Here is a 13201-nt window from a genome sequence, read left to right as displayed (position 1 = left end):
ACGCCCAAGTGCCCCAAGGCTGACTCAGAGCAGCCTTACGTGACCGTGCAGCTCCCATTCCCCATCCCAAAGGCTGGCAGGTGTCTGGCCATGAAGTGCTCCTTGCATGGGGCCTTCCCCAGAAGGTCCCTTCCCCAAAACATCCCATCCCCAGCAGTTCCCCACTATCCCATCCTATCTGCCTGGCTGCACACCCCAGTATTTTAGTATGAGGTACACAAGCAATCCCAACCCAGGAGAGCATCGCTGTGATGGGACAGGGCTCTGGGACAGCAGCAAGATGCACACTGGTCATGTTGGCTTGTGGAAGCTCAGCCCAAGGACTGCTGAGGCTGGGTAGGGTGGGAGGGCAGGGTCTCCTCTGCTGCCTAGTGCTTATTGCATGCTCCCCTTTCTTCCTGCATCTAAGTCCCGACGCATTGGACTACCCCGCCGAGCCCAGGTGAGTCATGCCAGGCTTCTTGTGCCCCGTGCTCTGCTCTCCCTGCCTCTGCTTGTCCATGTCTTTGTGCTCCTTCTGTATGCTGTGTTCTGGGCTTTTTATTTTTAAGGGATGCAGCTTTGCAGGTGGTGAGGGCAAACACACAAAGGATGCTCCAGTAGACGAGCAGCAGCTCTGTCCCTTGCTCCTTGAGGCCTTTTCTGCAATGGGTGAAAGGGAAATAGAGCTACAGGTTGGGTATTAGGGGAAAACTTCTCCCAAAGAGTGGTGAGACACATGTACAAGCTGCCCAGGGAGGTGGAAGAGTCTCTGTCCCTATTGAGAACCATGGAGATGTGGCACTGAGGGCCATGGTCAGTGGGCATGGTGAGGTGGGTTGGGGCCGGAGTTGGGGATCTTAGAGGCCTTTCCCAACCTCAATGATTCTGTGGTTCTACCCTGAGAACACAATGGACATTTTGCCCTTGTCCAGCCCTCTGAGTGTGGTGTCCCTTGGAAACAAAAGGCTGTCTGTGTTGTCCTGTCTGTGTGCACGTGTCTTGGAGCATCCCAGGAGGGTGGATGGTGACTTTATATGAGAAGGATGGAAACAGCAGCGTGTGGGGAAAACACTGTCCTTCCAGCATTCCTCCCTTGGAAAAAAGGCTGTGTCTGGGATGGAGAGGGTTTTGCTGCCTCTATGGGCAAGCTCAGGTGCCAGAGCCCAGATGACCCCATCTATCTCTGGTGATGGCCTTGCTGGGAGCAGCAGCTGCGTTGGGGACCAGTTGCTTTCATAGCCATGTTTTAACACTGCTCTGTGCTCTCCCGACGTAGCGAGAAGGCTTTGCAATCCAACCACTTCGAGCTGAGCATCAAAACAGAAGCCACCCAGGGCCTGATCCTGTGGAGTGGGAAGGGGCTGGAGCGATCTGACTACATCGCCCTTGCCATCGTGGATGGCTTCGTCCAGATGATGTATGACCTGGGCTCCAAGCCAGTCATCCTCCGGTCCACAGTCCCCATCAACACCAACCACTGGACCCACATCAAAGCATACAGGTGGGAAGGGGGAAAGAGTGGGGTCGGGGTGGGCTACTTTGGGATGGGCAAGTGGTGATGCAGGGTCAAGAGTGAGGTCCCCAGGGGTCACTCCCGTCCTTGGATAAGAATAGAGGAGAGGCATGTGGGCAATGGGGTGCGTACTGCGACACGCCTGGGAAATTCTCCATTCTGGGAAATGCCAAAGGGAAAGGCTAAAGGAAAGGTTCGTGCCTTTTAGTTTGGCCAGCAGAAGGTTTGACATTTGGGCGGTCAGGGAGTGGCGAGCGCGGCGTGGTTGGCGTGCCGCGGATTGCTGCCCGCGGTCAGCTGGGGGCAGCCCTGGGTGTCTCCTCCAAGGGTTTTAATTCTGAGCCTTCCTTCCCTCCCTGATGGAGCAGGGTACAGAGAGAAGGATCCCTGCAGGTCGGCAATGAAGCTCCCATCACTGGTTCCTCACCGCTGGGTGCCACACAGCTGGACACGGATGGGGCCCTGTGGCTGGGTAAGGGCTTGGGAAGGGTGAAAACCCCATGCTGGGTGTTTGCAGTGCCTTTGCATCTGGGTGCTTCAGACAAGTTTGGCCTCCCGGAGGCATCTCTTTGTGCTCTAAGCTGGTGGCTTCAAATCTAACCCATCCTACAAAGACTTCACATCCAAATAATGTCACTTTGCCTCTGAGAAGACATAGAATCACAGAATGGCTTAGGTTCGAAGGGATCTTAAAGACCATTGAGTCCCAACCCCACTCCATGGTGTGGGTTGCTACCCACCAACTCAGCCTGCCCCAATGCCCCCATCCAACCAGGCCCTGAACACCTCCAAGGATGGGGCAACCACGGCTTATTCAAGCAACCTGTTCTGCTGCCTCTGTACCCTCTGAGTAAATTTATTCCAAACATCTAACCTAACACAAAGTAAATTCTGGCCAGGAAAGAGGTTTCTGAGTAAGGCATGTGCATGCAATGCTGGTGGGCAGGGTGCTGGAGTATAACACCATGTCCTTTGATGTCCTTTGACATCCTTGCTCTCTCTTGCAGGGGGAATGGAGAGGCTCAGCGTGGCTCACAAGCTGCCCAAGGCCTACAGCACTGGCTTTATTGGCTGCATAAGGGACGTGATTGTCGACCGCCAAGAACTGCATCTGGTGGAGGACGCTTTAAACAACCCCACGATATTACACTGCTCAGCCAAATAGACCCCCAGGGACCCTTCCTTATACCTTCCCTTCCTCCTGCCTATTGCTGTAATTATTTTCTATTTTTGTAAACTTATTGCTTTTTATATTTTGGGGGGAGGGGATGGGGGGGGGAAAGGGAGGGGAGGAACCACCATTTCTGTTGGGTTATTTTGTTCGGTTGCAGTATATATCCAGGTCAGTCAGACTCTTTAATCGAGCAGCAGCAACAAAGAACAAACCTTGAACCAAGTCTCCAAGAAGTGACAGAAGAACTTCCCCATTTGCACCCGTGTTGTAAATCTCACTCATTACTTGAAGCTTCTTTTGGGGTTTGTTTATTTTTTCCCCTCCTTACTTGTGTTCTTGGGTTGTCGTTCACACCATGGGGGGGGATAAAGGGTGCTGGTGCTGGCAAGCCCTGTGGCCTTTGTGGGTTCACCACTCACCTATCTCAGGCCCCTGTGTTCACCCCATCTCCCTCCTCCCCCCCCTTCCTCTCACTATAATTTATGTGTGTAAGGATCTCAAGTGCTTTTCTCCTTTGTGCTCTGTTAAATCAGGGATGCCATGCACTGGAAGAGACCAAGGTCTGCTCTGAGCAGGCAGAAAAGCATTGCTCTTTGGTTGTCTTAATGCCTGTTTTCTGGACTGAGAGGGGCTGGGTGGGGGAAGTGTCGGTGTCTCTGTTGGCTCTCCTCCTCCTCCTCCTCCTCTTGGACACATGCAGAAGCAGCTGTGAAACCTCATTTCCATGCTTTGTGTTGACCCAGACTTGTCCTCACCACCTGCTTGCCCTGGCTGCTCTTCCAAGAGCTTCTGTGCCCCAAACACCACTGACAACTTGCAACACATCCTCGGGAGATGGGGGTCCCCTCCTTCCAGCACCGGCTGGGAGGGTATGGGATTGTGTCCTCTTCTGCTTTAAAGAAACCTCTTGGAACTCTCCTGCCTTGACCCACATCCATTTTCCAGCCTCCTGGCACAACTTACCCTCCATCTACCATGAGGACGGTTGCAGTGCATCTCTTTAAGCTGGTGTCTTACCTTTGTCTTCAAGCTTTTGCAGCACCCGACGCAACACGGGAGGGGGCTCTTCCATCAGAGCCACCAGCATTGGCTCCAGCAGGATGGGGCAGGACTGGGAGCCAAATGCCTGGATGAAAGAGCTGGGGTGGGGTGGGGGTTTAAAGTGTTGTCTTTACTGTCTTTGAGGTGTTGTCTTCCTCCATTCGAGTCTTGAAAGCAAAGTGCCAGCTGCACAGCCACAGTGTGCGAGTGTGTGTGTGTGCATGGATGTGTGCAAACACTGGGTCTCCCCGAAGCAAAAACAAAGGGATTGCAGCTCTGAGTGCTGTGACTCGCTCAGGTTCCTTCTCCATGGGAAGAGCTCCCTGCTGCCACATGGCATCTGTCCCCACTGGGTGTCCCCATCCCACCCTGCGAAGGCAGCTGGCAATGCTTTGTGGCCAGTTGCCTTATGGAGCATGAAGAATGGGTTGGAAGGGTCCAGCTGGCTGTCAGGTGTTCCCTGATATCCCAGGGGCCGTCAGTTTGCAGTTTTGCACTGATTCCTTTCTCACCTTCTGGTGTATCCATCCAAAATGCTCTTTGTGAGCACTGAGCTTCCAGCCACAAGAAGGACCTAATGAATGGGAAGAGCACCATGGCAAACATCTTGGGCTGCTTTTTGCTTCTGGCCCAGGCAAGGAAGAACCCCACTGCCTACCCCAACCCCTGGAATTCAATGCTTGGTCTGTTGTCATGTCCCTATAAAGCCAATAGTTATGTATTTCAGGGAAGACTGTGGGAAGATGAGGCTCCAGTGTTAGTGTGCGTGGCAACAATGTGCGTTGAGTGGCTGCTGTATGTAATGTGTGGGTCCTGGGGGTGATGGCTGTGTTGGGGTATGGGCTTCCAATGAGGGGAGCGTGCCAGCTCCAATGGGAAAGAGCACCATGGAGGAAGCTGCTTAATTTCCAGAACACCACTGAAATGAAGCCAGGGTCACTGCAAAAATAAAGGAAAGAAAGAAAGAAGAAAAAAGAAACGCAACAAGAACTCTGTCTGCTTTTGCTGGGGCTTGGAAATGCCTTAAAACAGGACGTTGTGTCCTCATTGTCAAGCCTGGGTCAGGTTCTGCAGTGCTCCCCAAGGGGCCGCACACTCAACCTTGGCTTTCTTTTTAATAGCGTTTATAACACGCGTACAAGGACAAAAAATAACGATGTTGAGGTTTGGATTTTCTTTTTCTTTTTTCTTTTGAATAAATAATGTCCACGTGGCTTCATTTATAGGGTGAATTAACTGACCGTTGTGAACTGCTGTATGGATTCTGAAGGGCAATGCACAGTAGAGGAGCAGCATGATGTAACCATTACTAACTTGTGTCTTTCGTCGATCACCATGAAATAAAGTTTGAAAACGATGAAGTATGTTTTTAAGGGGCCTGTTGCTTTCTTATTCTTTCTGCTGCTCGCTGGTTTCCATTTATCTCCTGGATGGAATCCAACCGAGCTCTCCCATAGTGGCTCATGTGGGTATGTATGTCTTCCTATGGATGCCAACCTCATACTTGGAGCAGGAAGACTTGGTGTCTTTGTTTCAGCTCTTCTCAATGCAATCCATTTCTTTGCCATCACCTCCTCTCAGGCAGCAGTTTCAGCAGTGGCTTTGCATCCCATTGGCACCATACTGCCACAATGTGCATCTCACCTGGGGCAACAGTTCCTCATCTCCAAAGTAGGAGCCATGGAAGGTCGGGATGTGGTTGGGGATGTTCCAGAACCTGGTATCCTGCTCCAAATGGATCTTCCTCCCTAAGCCTTTCCACATTGAGCTGTTCTACAAGAGAAGGCTACTGATAGGGAAGAGTTCTATTCAGCCAAGAGCTCATCAGAGCATTGTGAACTGAGAACATTGTGTTGTGCCATTCAGGAGGCAACTCACTCATCACGTCCCATCCTTCTGACACCCAGCAACGCTGCGTGATGGAGCAGGGTCTGCACCAGCCCTACATGAGCCAGCTCTGCACTGGATAACGAGACGCCGCGGCCTCACAATAGGAAACAATGGGGCCACTGTTGGAGCAGCCACAGGGGTTGCACAACGCACAACTGGGGCCATGTTTTGCTCAAGATCAGCCTCCCGGTGCCGCGTCTTCTTGACAATGACCTTATTATGCTACAACAGGCATGGGCTTGCAAAGTCACTACCTCTTTCACGGGCTCTCCGCCAGCTCGCTGCAAAGCAATAGGAGAAAAAGCTGTCATTGTCTTGGCCAGAATGAAAAGCTGAGCTCTGACAGCTGGATGTGTTGGGTTTTTTGTTGTTTTTTTTTATTCTTTTTTAAACTACATGCTGGAAAAAAAAAAACACTTTGTGAGTGGAAAGAGGGAAGGAAAGAAGGGGAAGAGCCGCGTTGGGGGCACGCTTGGGCAGGCAGCAAGCGTGACTCAGGGGAAGGGCTTGGTTGTGCCTATGGCAGCCCCCCAGCCAACCCCCAGCCTGTAATGGGAGTGAGGGGACTTGGGTGCCAATGGATACCTGGGGTCAGGTGGGAAGCAAAGATGGCTTTGAGCAGCACTGGGTGCTCCACTGTTGTGGTTTTAAAGGGATTTTTGTTCCCAGGACAAACCCGGGTACTGGGTACCTTTAAGCTCCCTTCCATAGGATCACAGGATGGCTGGGGTTGGAAGAGACCTTACAGCCCACCCAGTCCCAAACCCTTCTGTGGGCTGAGTGCCCACCACCACACCATGCTGCCCCATCCAGCCTGGGCTTGGGTACCCCCAGGGTTGGGGCACCCATGGTGTTCTAGACAGCTTGAGCCACACTCTTATTTCTATGACACAGGGCTCCAAGAGAGCTTTCTCCTGCCCTACAGAACTGATCCCCACTCCAGCAGCATTGAACCTTACAGAACCAGCATGAAAACCTCCAACTGAGACAGAGCAGGGGATGGAGCAGGGGGGGAAGATGGGGGTCACAACCATCTCACAAGCACAGAAGCCACAGTGTGGTCCCTCACAGTGCACTCTCAGTGCTGGGGCAGCCACTGCATCCTGGGTGGGGGGAGAGGGGATGAGGAAGGAGGGCACAGGGCTCATTGTTACTGGGATCGCTGCTTGGCCCCTGTTGCCCTGCAGCGCATCTGTGTGACCCCGTTGAGCCGTGAGCTGCTGCTCTGCCAGCCGCCGGGTATTCCCCGAATAGACATAGAATTTGCTGAGTCTTATTATAGTTATAAAAGTGCTATTTTTGCCACCGTTGAGAGGGCTGGGGGGGGGGGGGGGGGAGGCGGGAGGGGACAGCTGGCTTTGTTTCCTCACCCTGCATTCATGGGAGGTGCCAGATTCAGGGCATTCGTTTGGGTTGGTCGCTGGCTTTTTGTTGAGAAAGGATGCCAAGTTATTTGACACGAGCTCCTCCAAGACCCCAAATGGGCTTTTTCCGACGGCAAAACGGGGCACAACCCCACTCAAATTGGGATGTTGTGATGGGTGCAACACCACGGGGCTGGGGGGGTGGGGGGGGAAGGGGGAGAAGCACCCCTTGGAATAGGGGAGCTATCAGTGGGGATTAAATATGGCCAGCAGTTCTTTATCATTGATGGGTTCGGCCCCAAACGAGCGCGGAGCTCGAACTGCGGCTCAAGGGGTGGTCAAATAAAAAGGGGGGGTGGTCAAATAAAAAGGGGGGGTGGTCAAATAAAAAGGGGGGGTGGTCAAATAAAAAGGGGGGGGGTGGTCAAAGCTTGTAGGCCTGGTTAAAGGGGGCGGGGACACCGTGATGTCATTGGGAGGGGTTTCCCCGCTTGCGGGGCTCCCCGCCCGCCGGGTGCGGTGGCAGCTCGGCAGTCGGTGCGGAGCCGTGCGGAGCCATGACCTCCCGCAGGTAAGGGTTCCGCTTCATCCCCCTTATTGCCGGGTGGGTTGGGGGTCGGTGCTGGGGGATGAGGCTTTGCTGCCCCATATGAGGCTTTTTCTCCCTTCTTCAGCCCCTGTCCCGCGTGCCGTTGCCTTGTAATGCGCGGTGTTGCAGGGCTGGAGCTGCGGGATGGTGGGAACGAACTTGCCGACTGACTTTGGGGTTGTTTTGCTGGTAGGGAGTTTGCAATGAGACACTCGGATCATCCGGAACCGTGTCGGCTCCTCTTCTGTTTCGCAGCTTCTCTCTCCTTTCTGTTGTGGCAGCAGGAGCCCATAGAGCACGAGGGCATCACTCCCCGCTTCCTCCTTCCCTGCTCTGCCTTTGGCACGGGCACCCACCCACCCGCTTTGTGGTCTCCTCCATTGCCCCTTTGCCATAAGAGGTGACCTGAAGGAGCTGGTTTTGCTGCCTGAAGTCAGTTGTGTTTTGGAGAGCCCCTATCGCGGGGTCGGTGGAATGGGAGTAGAGCTGATGGGCACCTTGCAATGAGGGTCGGTTACAGGCAGGGAGTGCTCGTTTGGAGGTGGGATGGGATGTGGGCAGGTCATGAGTCTCTGGTACATCTGATAACCTCAGGTCCTCTTCATACACATCTATACCGTGCTGTGATTCAAGGTCTTGGCTGATTTATGGGATTTTAGGGTCTCTCTGCCATCCAGCTCTGGATGCAACAGGTGCTGAGTGGTGTTTTGGGAGCATCCCTGATCTATCGAGGGGTTGGAGTTGTGTGGAGCAGCTCCTGTGCTGTTGCTATCATCTGTTTCCCCTGTTCCTCCCACCCACATGCTGAATGTGCTGCCCATGGGTCTGCAGCACTGCTGGGGTCCTTTCTCCCATCAACATCACATAGTGTACCAACCCTATTGGGATGGAATCTTCCTGCATCTAGATGATGACATTCTCACTCTGGTTGAATCCAGGTGCTCCCTCTGAGCTCCTACCTGTCCTTTGTGCACTGTCAGTGTTGCACCTCCATCCTTTCCTCCAGGTTCTCATAGGATCCCTTGGAATCAAGGGCACTTTGGCATTAGTAAGTTGATGGATGGTGTGGAGCTGCTGTGAGCCTGGGTGCGCAGTTTGCTGTGACTATCCCCTCCTTATGGCCTTCTCAGGGCCTTGCTGTGATGTCTTGGTGGGTGATGTGAGGGATAACCAAGTCCTGTTGCAGTGATGCCATCAGCATCTGGAGCATGGGTTGGATGGCAGCTGGTGCGTGCCTTGCCCTTGTCTGCAGGGCCTGGTTTTCTGGGATGCTGTGGCTGGGAGGAAGGAAAAATCTGGAGGAAATGAAGAAATGCCACTGTCTGGCATCTGCCTCCAAACAGGGGTTGCCCTGGGTTGGCTGCTTGGTGGTGCCTATGCTGTGAGGTCCCTGCTCCTCAGCCCTGATACTGTGGTTGCACATCAACTGCATCCCAAAAGCCTTTCATGCTGCCCAGCCTCCATCATCTGCTGCCATTACCAGTGAGAAAACACAATGCTTCCTGCCCTGACTGCAAATGTCAATATGAAGCTGAAGTATTTGCAAGAGCTGCTTACTTTGGCCTTTGGGTGCAGGAGGGAGGTGGTGATTCCTGGTGCAGGAAGCACAAACATTCTGATTCCCATCCCTTTTCCAGCAAGGGAGTAAGAACAGTTAATGGCTCAGCTCAGAGAAGCAGAGCTGCTATTGCCAAGGAAAGGGCTTTGGATCGGGCCCTGGGTGATTTTCCAGCATCCCGTGGCTTCCCCAGGGCAGCGAGCTGTTCTTGTTACGGTCCCAAGACAAACGTGGTGCTCTCAGCCCTGGAACACGTTCCTGGGATGCAGCTGTATCTCCTGTGGCCTGCCAAGCAGAATTCCTCGCCGTCTGCAGTGGGGAAGCCAGTGTTCCAGCTCCTGAAGGCTCGATGTGAGCTTCCTCTGCGGTTCTGGAGCTGCTCACAGCTCCTTCCAATGAGGTTTGAATTACTGGGTTCCTTGGAGGTGGCTCTTCCCAGGGATGGGATGAATGGCAGCTTTGTGCACCAGGAGCTGCTGGGCATTCCAGGTGTGCACACGTGTGGCTCTGCAAGCACTGTTTCCCTTCTGTCAGTATGGAATTATCCCATTGCTTTGGCAGCATTGGGGGTAGAAGCAGCACTCGGGCACCTCTGCCCCATGGGATGCACTGGGAGGGATGAACACAGCTCCCATAGCCCCGTGCTGTGCTCCAGGAAGCACGCGTAGGACGGGCCGAATCAGATGATGGGGCTGCTGTGCTCACAGGCTTCCTGCACAGGGCTGAGGGGAAGGAGGAAATTCTTCACATTAACCCAAGCTGGAAAGCAGGAACTGTGCCTTTCCTGTATATGCATTCAGTTTGTGCAAATAACTCCTGCTGCTGTTGTATCCACAGTGCTTTCCAAAGGTCTCCGTTGCTTGCAGGGGGTGCTGCTGTGTTCCAGTTTGCAGCAGGTGGTCTGCTATGGTGTGGTTGTGAGTTTGGGATCTGGTAGACGAGGTTTTCTGCATCCACCTGCAGATGTTCCCATGCTGTGTCTTGCTGCTGGGATGGGATGGTCCTGGTGCCTCCATCCTGGAGCAGAACATCCCCTGGTGCAGCAGTGTGCATGCAAGGCAAGCTTCAGCAGTGAACCCTGCTGTCCCTATGCAGGAGCTGAGGGCTGGGGTAGCTCAGCATGGAGCAATTCTGCTTATCTCAGTGCTGAAAGCAGCAGTGGGGGGAGGAAGGGGGTGAGCTGAGCTTTCTGCTGGGCTGGGCCTCGCTGTGGCTGTCCTGATTGCATTATCAGGCAATGAGCCCATGTCATGGCAAGTGTCTGCCCAAGGCTTCCTGCACACCAGCTGGCTGCACGCTGCCAGGCCTCTGTTCTTCATCTTCCCTATTGAAATGCAAGCTGATCTGCAGGCTGCTGGCTGGCCTGGGAGAAAAGGCACCGAGCAATGGGGAAAGGCAATGGGAAAAGGCACACAGCCTTGCATACCCCCTGCACAACCATGTCCATGCTGCCCATTGGGTTTCCTTTCAGGGCTGCAAGCTGCAGCTCTCGCTTGCAGTGCCACAGTGAACGTGTTGGGATTTTCTATTTGTGGTTTTGTTTTTGTTGTTTTTTTTTCCTTCCTCTCTACAAAACAATAGGTTTGAAAGTTCCCTTTTTGGTCAGCTGGAGGTTCCAGATGACAATCAAAGGGAACTGCTGCTCCATCCATGCTGGGGCTGAGGGCTGGTGGAGGTGGTTGGTCCCCTTCCTTTGCAGGGTGACAAGGCTTTGGTCCATGCTCATATCCCCCCATTTCCATCCCTCCTGGCACTGAGCTGGTGGGAGAGCTGAGAGCTGATGGGGGCTGAGCAGACTGAGCCCCCTTCGTACCTCTGAACCACATCCTTTCCATGTAAGGTGGATTCCAAGGCTGGTTTTGGCCTTGGTTTGTTTATTAATTGTTTGGTTTTCTTAGAAGTGAGGGTGTTTCGTTGTTGTTGTTCTCCCCCATCCTTCCTCCCACCCTCCTGAACTATTTCCATCGGTCTCCTCTCTAAGAAGTGTAACGAGCCCCGCCACTGATTAAATTCTAAATATAACCCCGGTGTTTTTTTTCTCCCTTCAATTCTTCATGATGTATCAAGGTAAAAAATAGCCTTGGCGACTCTTCAAAGGGGACGTGGGCCTGTTATGGGCTATATTTTCATCTTGACACCCTGCCCAGGTCCGAAATAGACCTCCTGGTTTTTAATTAGCTCTCCAGGTTATATAATCCTGAAAGCTGAGGATTTCTGGGCTCAGCAAAAGCACGCGTGATGTCGTGGTGGGAATGGAGCAACCTTGGTGCCAAGTGGGGAAGCCAGGATGAAGCTGTCACCTGGTTCTTCTTCCCTAAGCTCTGCTCTTGCCTTTCTTCCTCATTGCCTTGACCTTCTTTTTGGTACCTGGGGAGGAACCTGTTGAATGAGGAGTGAGAACTCCTTGGGTTGCCTTGGAGGTTGAACAGAGACGTGTAATGGGGCACTGAGGGATGTGGGCATGGTTGGGTGGGTTGGGCTTGGGTGATCTTAGGTCTTTTCCTATTGTAATGATCCAAACAAGGAGCCTTTTCTCACTCCTGGCTGAATGGAGCACGTTGGTTTTCCCATAGCTTGGATCTGGGTGCTTGAGGTTAGGAAAACATCACCCTCCTCCCATCATACAGTGGGTGCTGGACCCCAAACATGCACTATACGGAGGCAGCACATCACAAAGCTTCTAAAGCCTTCTAACCACCAGATGGAGCAAAGGACCTTAGAACAACTTGACCAACACTTTGCCCAGGGTGTGCCATTGGGTCACCACTGTTGTGCAGTCCCTATGCCTCGCATTATGTTGCTTCCTTCTCCCAACCTCCTCATGCAGGGCAGGGTGTGGGGTTGTCCTATTGCATCTTGGTTAGAGAGGGCTACAACCATGCATTCCCCATGAGCCTACTCCCCACCCATTGGCCATTGAGTGCACAACAGATTGCAGTTTTCTTGTTTAATTGGAGCTTTCTGCAGCTCGTGCAAGGAAAGGTGGTGCTGCAGCAGCAATGGGGTTTGTGCTGCACCTGTAGCTCAGCCAGGAGTTTCAGTCATGCTCCCATGGGGGTTGGGGCCAGAGCTTGTTGCTGTTGAAGCAGTGGAAACTTTCGGTGTTGTCACCTTGATATTCAAAGCTAATAGAAACCAACACGCTTTGAGAATCACAATTAAGTGAGGAAGTCATGATTTTGAAGCGTTCAGGGTTGGAAATCAGTGGGTTTCAGTGCCCCTCTTGAAGAAGGAAAGAAGAGAGATGTGATACATCTACAATTTGAAGAGGCTTCTCCAAATCTTAGACCTCTGGTTTGGTTGATGCTCCTAACCATGCTTAGGGATGGTCCTGAGGGAAGGGAAGGCCCAGCTCCAAGGAGGGATGATACAACCTCCTGCTCCCCCTTTTTTTTGCAGCATCATCACAGCTTTTATCTCCAGCATCTCTGGTTCTCACCCATGTTGCCGTCCGCCCACCTGCAGCACTGAGCACGGTGCATGAGCGCACGTAGGGATGTGGTGGTTATTGTAAAGCATAGGTTTGCACATAAGTGCTGGTAGCAACCCAAGGAGGTGCCTGGGTTGTTAGCCACCAGTTCAGCCCTTCCCTGGTAGAGCGTGGCTGGATTTCCATCATTGCTTTCAGCCATGGAATGATGCCTCTGTGATTCTTTGGTCTGGGTACCCCCATGTTGGCCATCACAACAGATGGGGCCAGGGCTGAGCTGGGTGAAGGGAAGGCAGTGCTCCAAGCTGAGCCTGCTGCTGATCCCTAATCTCCTCCGTGCCTCAGCTGCTCTGCTGGCACATTAAGGGCTAGCCACAAAGCAACCATAATTGTGCTAAGTGTCTGCGGGATAATGGACTAAATACTCCGGATTGCAGCAGCAGCCGCATTCACAGCCATTTAATGCCTTGATTGATGTGTGTGCAGTTTTGTGCCAGCCCACAGCCTTCTGAGGTCTCGTTCCTCCTGCTGTAGGAAGCTGCTGGTGCAGGGATGCCACGGCCTGCTGTCCAGCTGTAGGGTTGTTGTGGTCTTGGGTTTGCTGGGATTGGGCTTGTGTTCTTCCTCCTGCAGTCAGTGGGGAGAGTTAGGCTCTGCTCT

At 53.0% G+C, this 13201-nt stretch overlaps 2 protein-coding genes across 9 annotated transcripts in view; both read left to right on the top strand.

Annotated features, from left to right (window-relative positions):
• Window positions 1-5076, top strand: part of AGRN (agrin) — a 60038-nt gene extending 54962 nt beyond the window's left edge. For 4 of the 8 annotated variants that reach the window (XM_032448728.1, XM_032448730.1, XM_032448729.1 and 1 more), the window contains 4 exons: window positions 410-442; window positions 1259-1483; window positions 1864-1967; window positions 2503-5076. In XM_032448728.1, coding sequence (XP_032304619.1) covers window positions 410-442; window positions 1259-1483; window positions 1864-1967; window positions 2503-2660 — 520 coding nt within the window. In that variant the 3' untranslated portion in view covers window positions 2661-5076. The remainder of the gene's footprint in view (window positions 1-409; window positions 443-1258; window positions 1484-1863; window positions 1968-2502) is intronic. The other 4 variants (XM_015882680.2, XM_015882686.2, XM_015882681.2 and 1 more) reach the window with 1 other exon arrangement.
• A 2355-nt stretch (window positions 5077-7431) lies between these two features.
• LOC107323557 (tyrosine-protein phosphatase non-receptor type 11-like) overlaps window positions 7432-13201 on the top strand; it is a 24837-nt gene continuing 19067 nt past the window's right edge. The window contains exon 1 of the mRNA XM_015882798.1: window positions 7432-7535. Coding sequence (XP_015738284.1) covers window positions 7522-7535 — 14 coding nt within the window. The 5' untranslated portion in view covers window positions 7432-7521. The remainder of the gene's footprint in view (window positions 7536-13201) is intronic.

The sequence above is a fragment of the Coturnix japonica genome, chromosome 21 (assembly GCF_001577835.2).
Source record: "Coturnix japonica isolate 7356 chromosome 21, Coturnix japonica 2.1, whole genome shotgun sequence".
Lineage (NCBI taxonomy): Eukaryota > Metazoa > Chordata > Aves > Galliformes > Phasianidae > Coturnix > Coturnix japonica.
The sequence above is the reverse complement of the archived record's forward strand: the minus strand, read 5'-3'. Positions and strand labels throughout refer to the sequence as shown.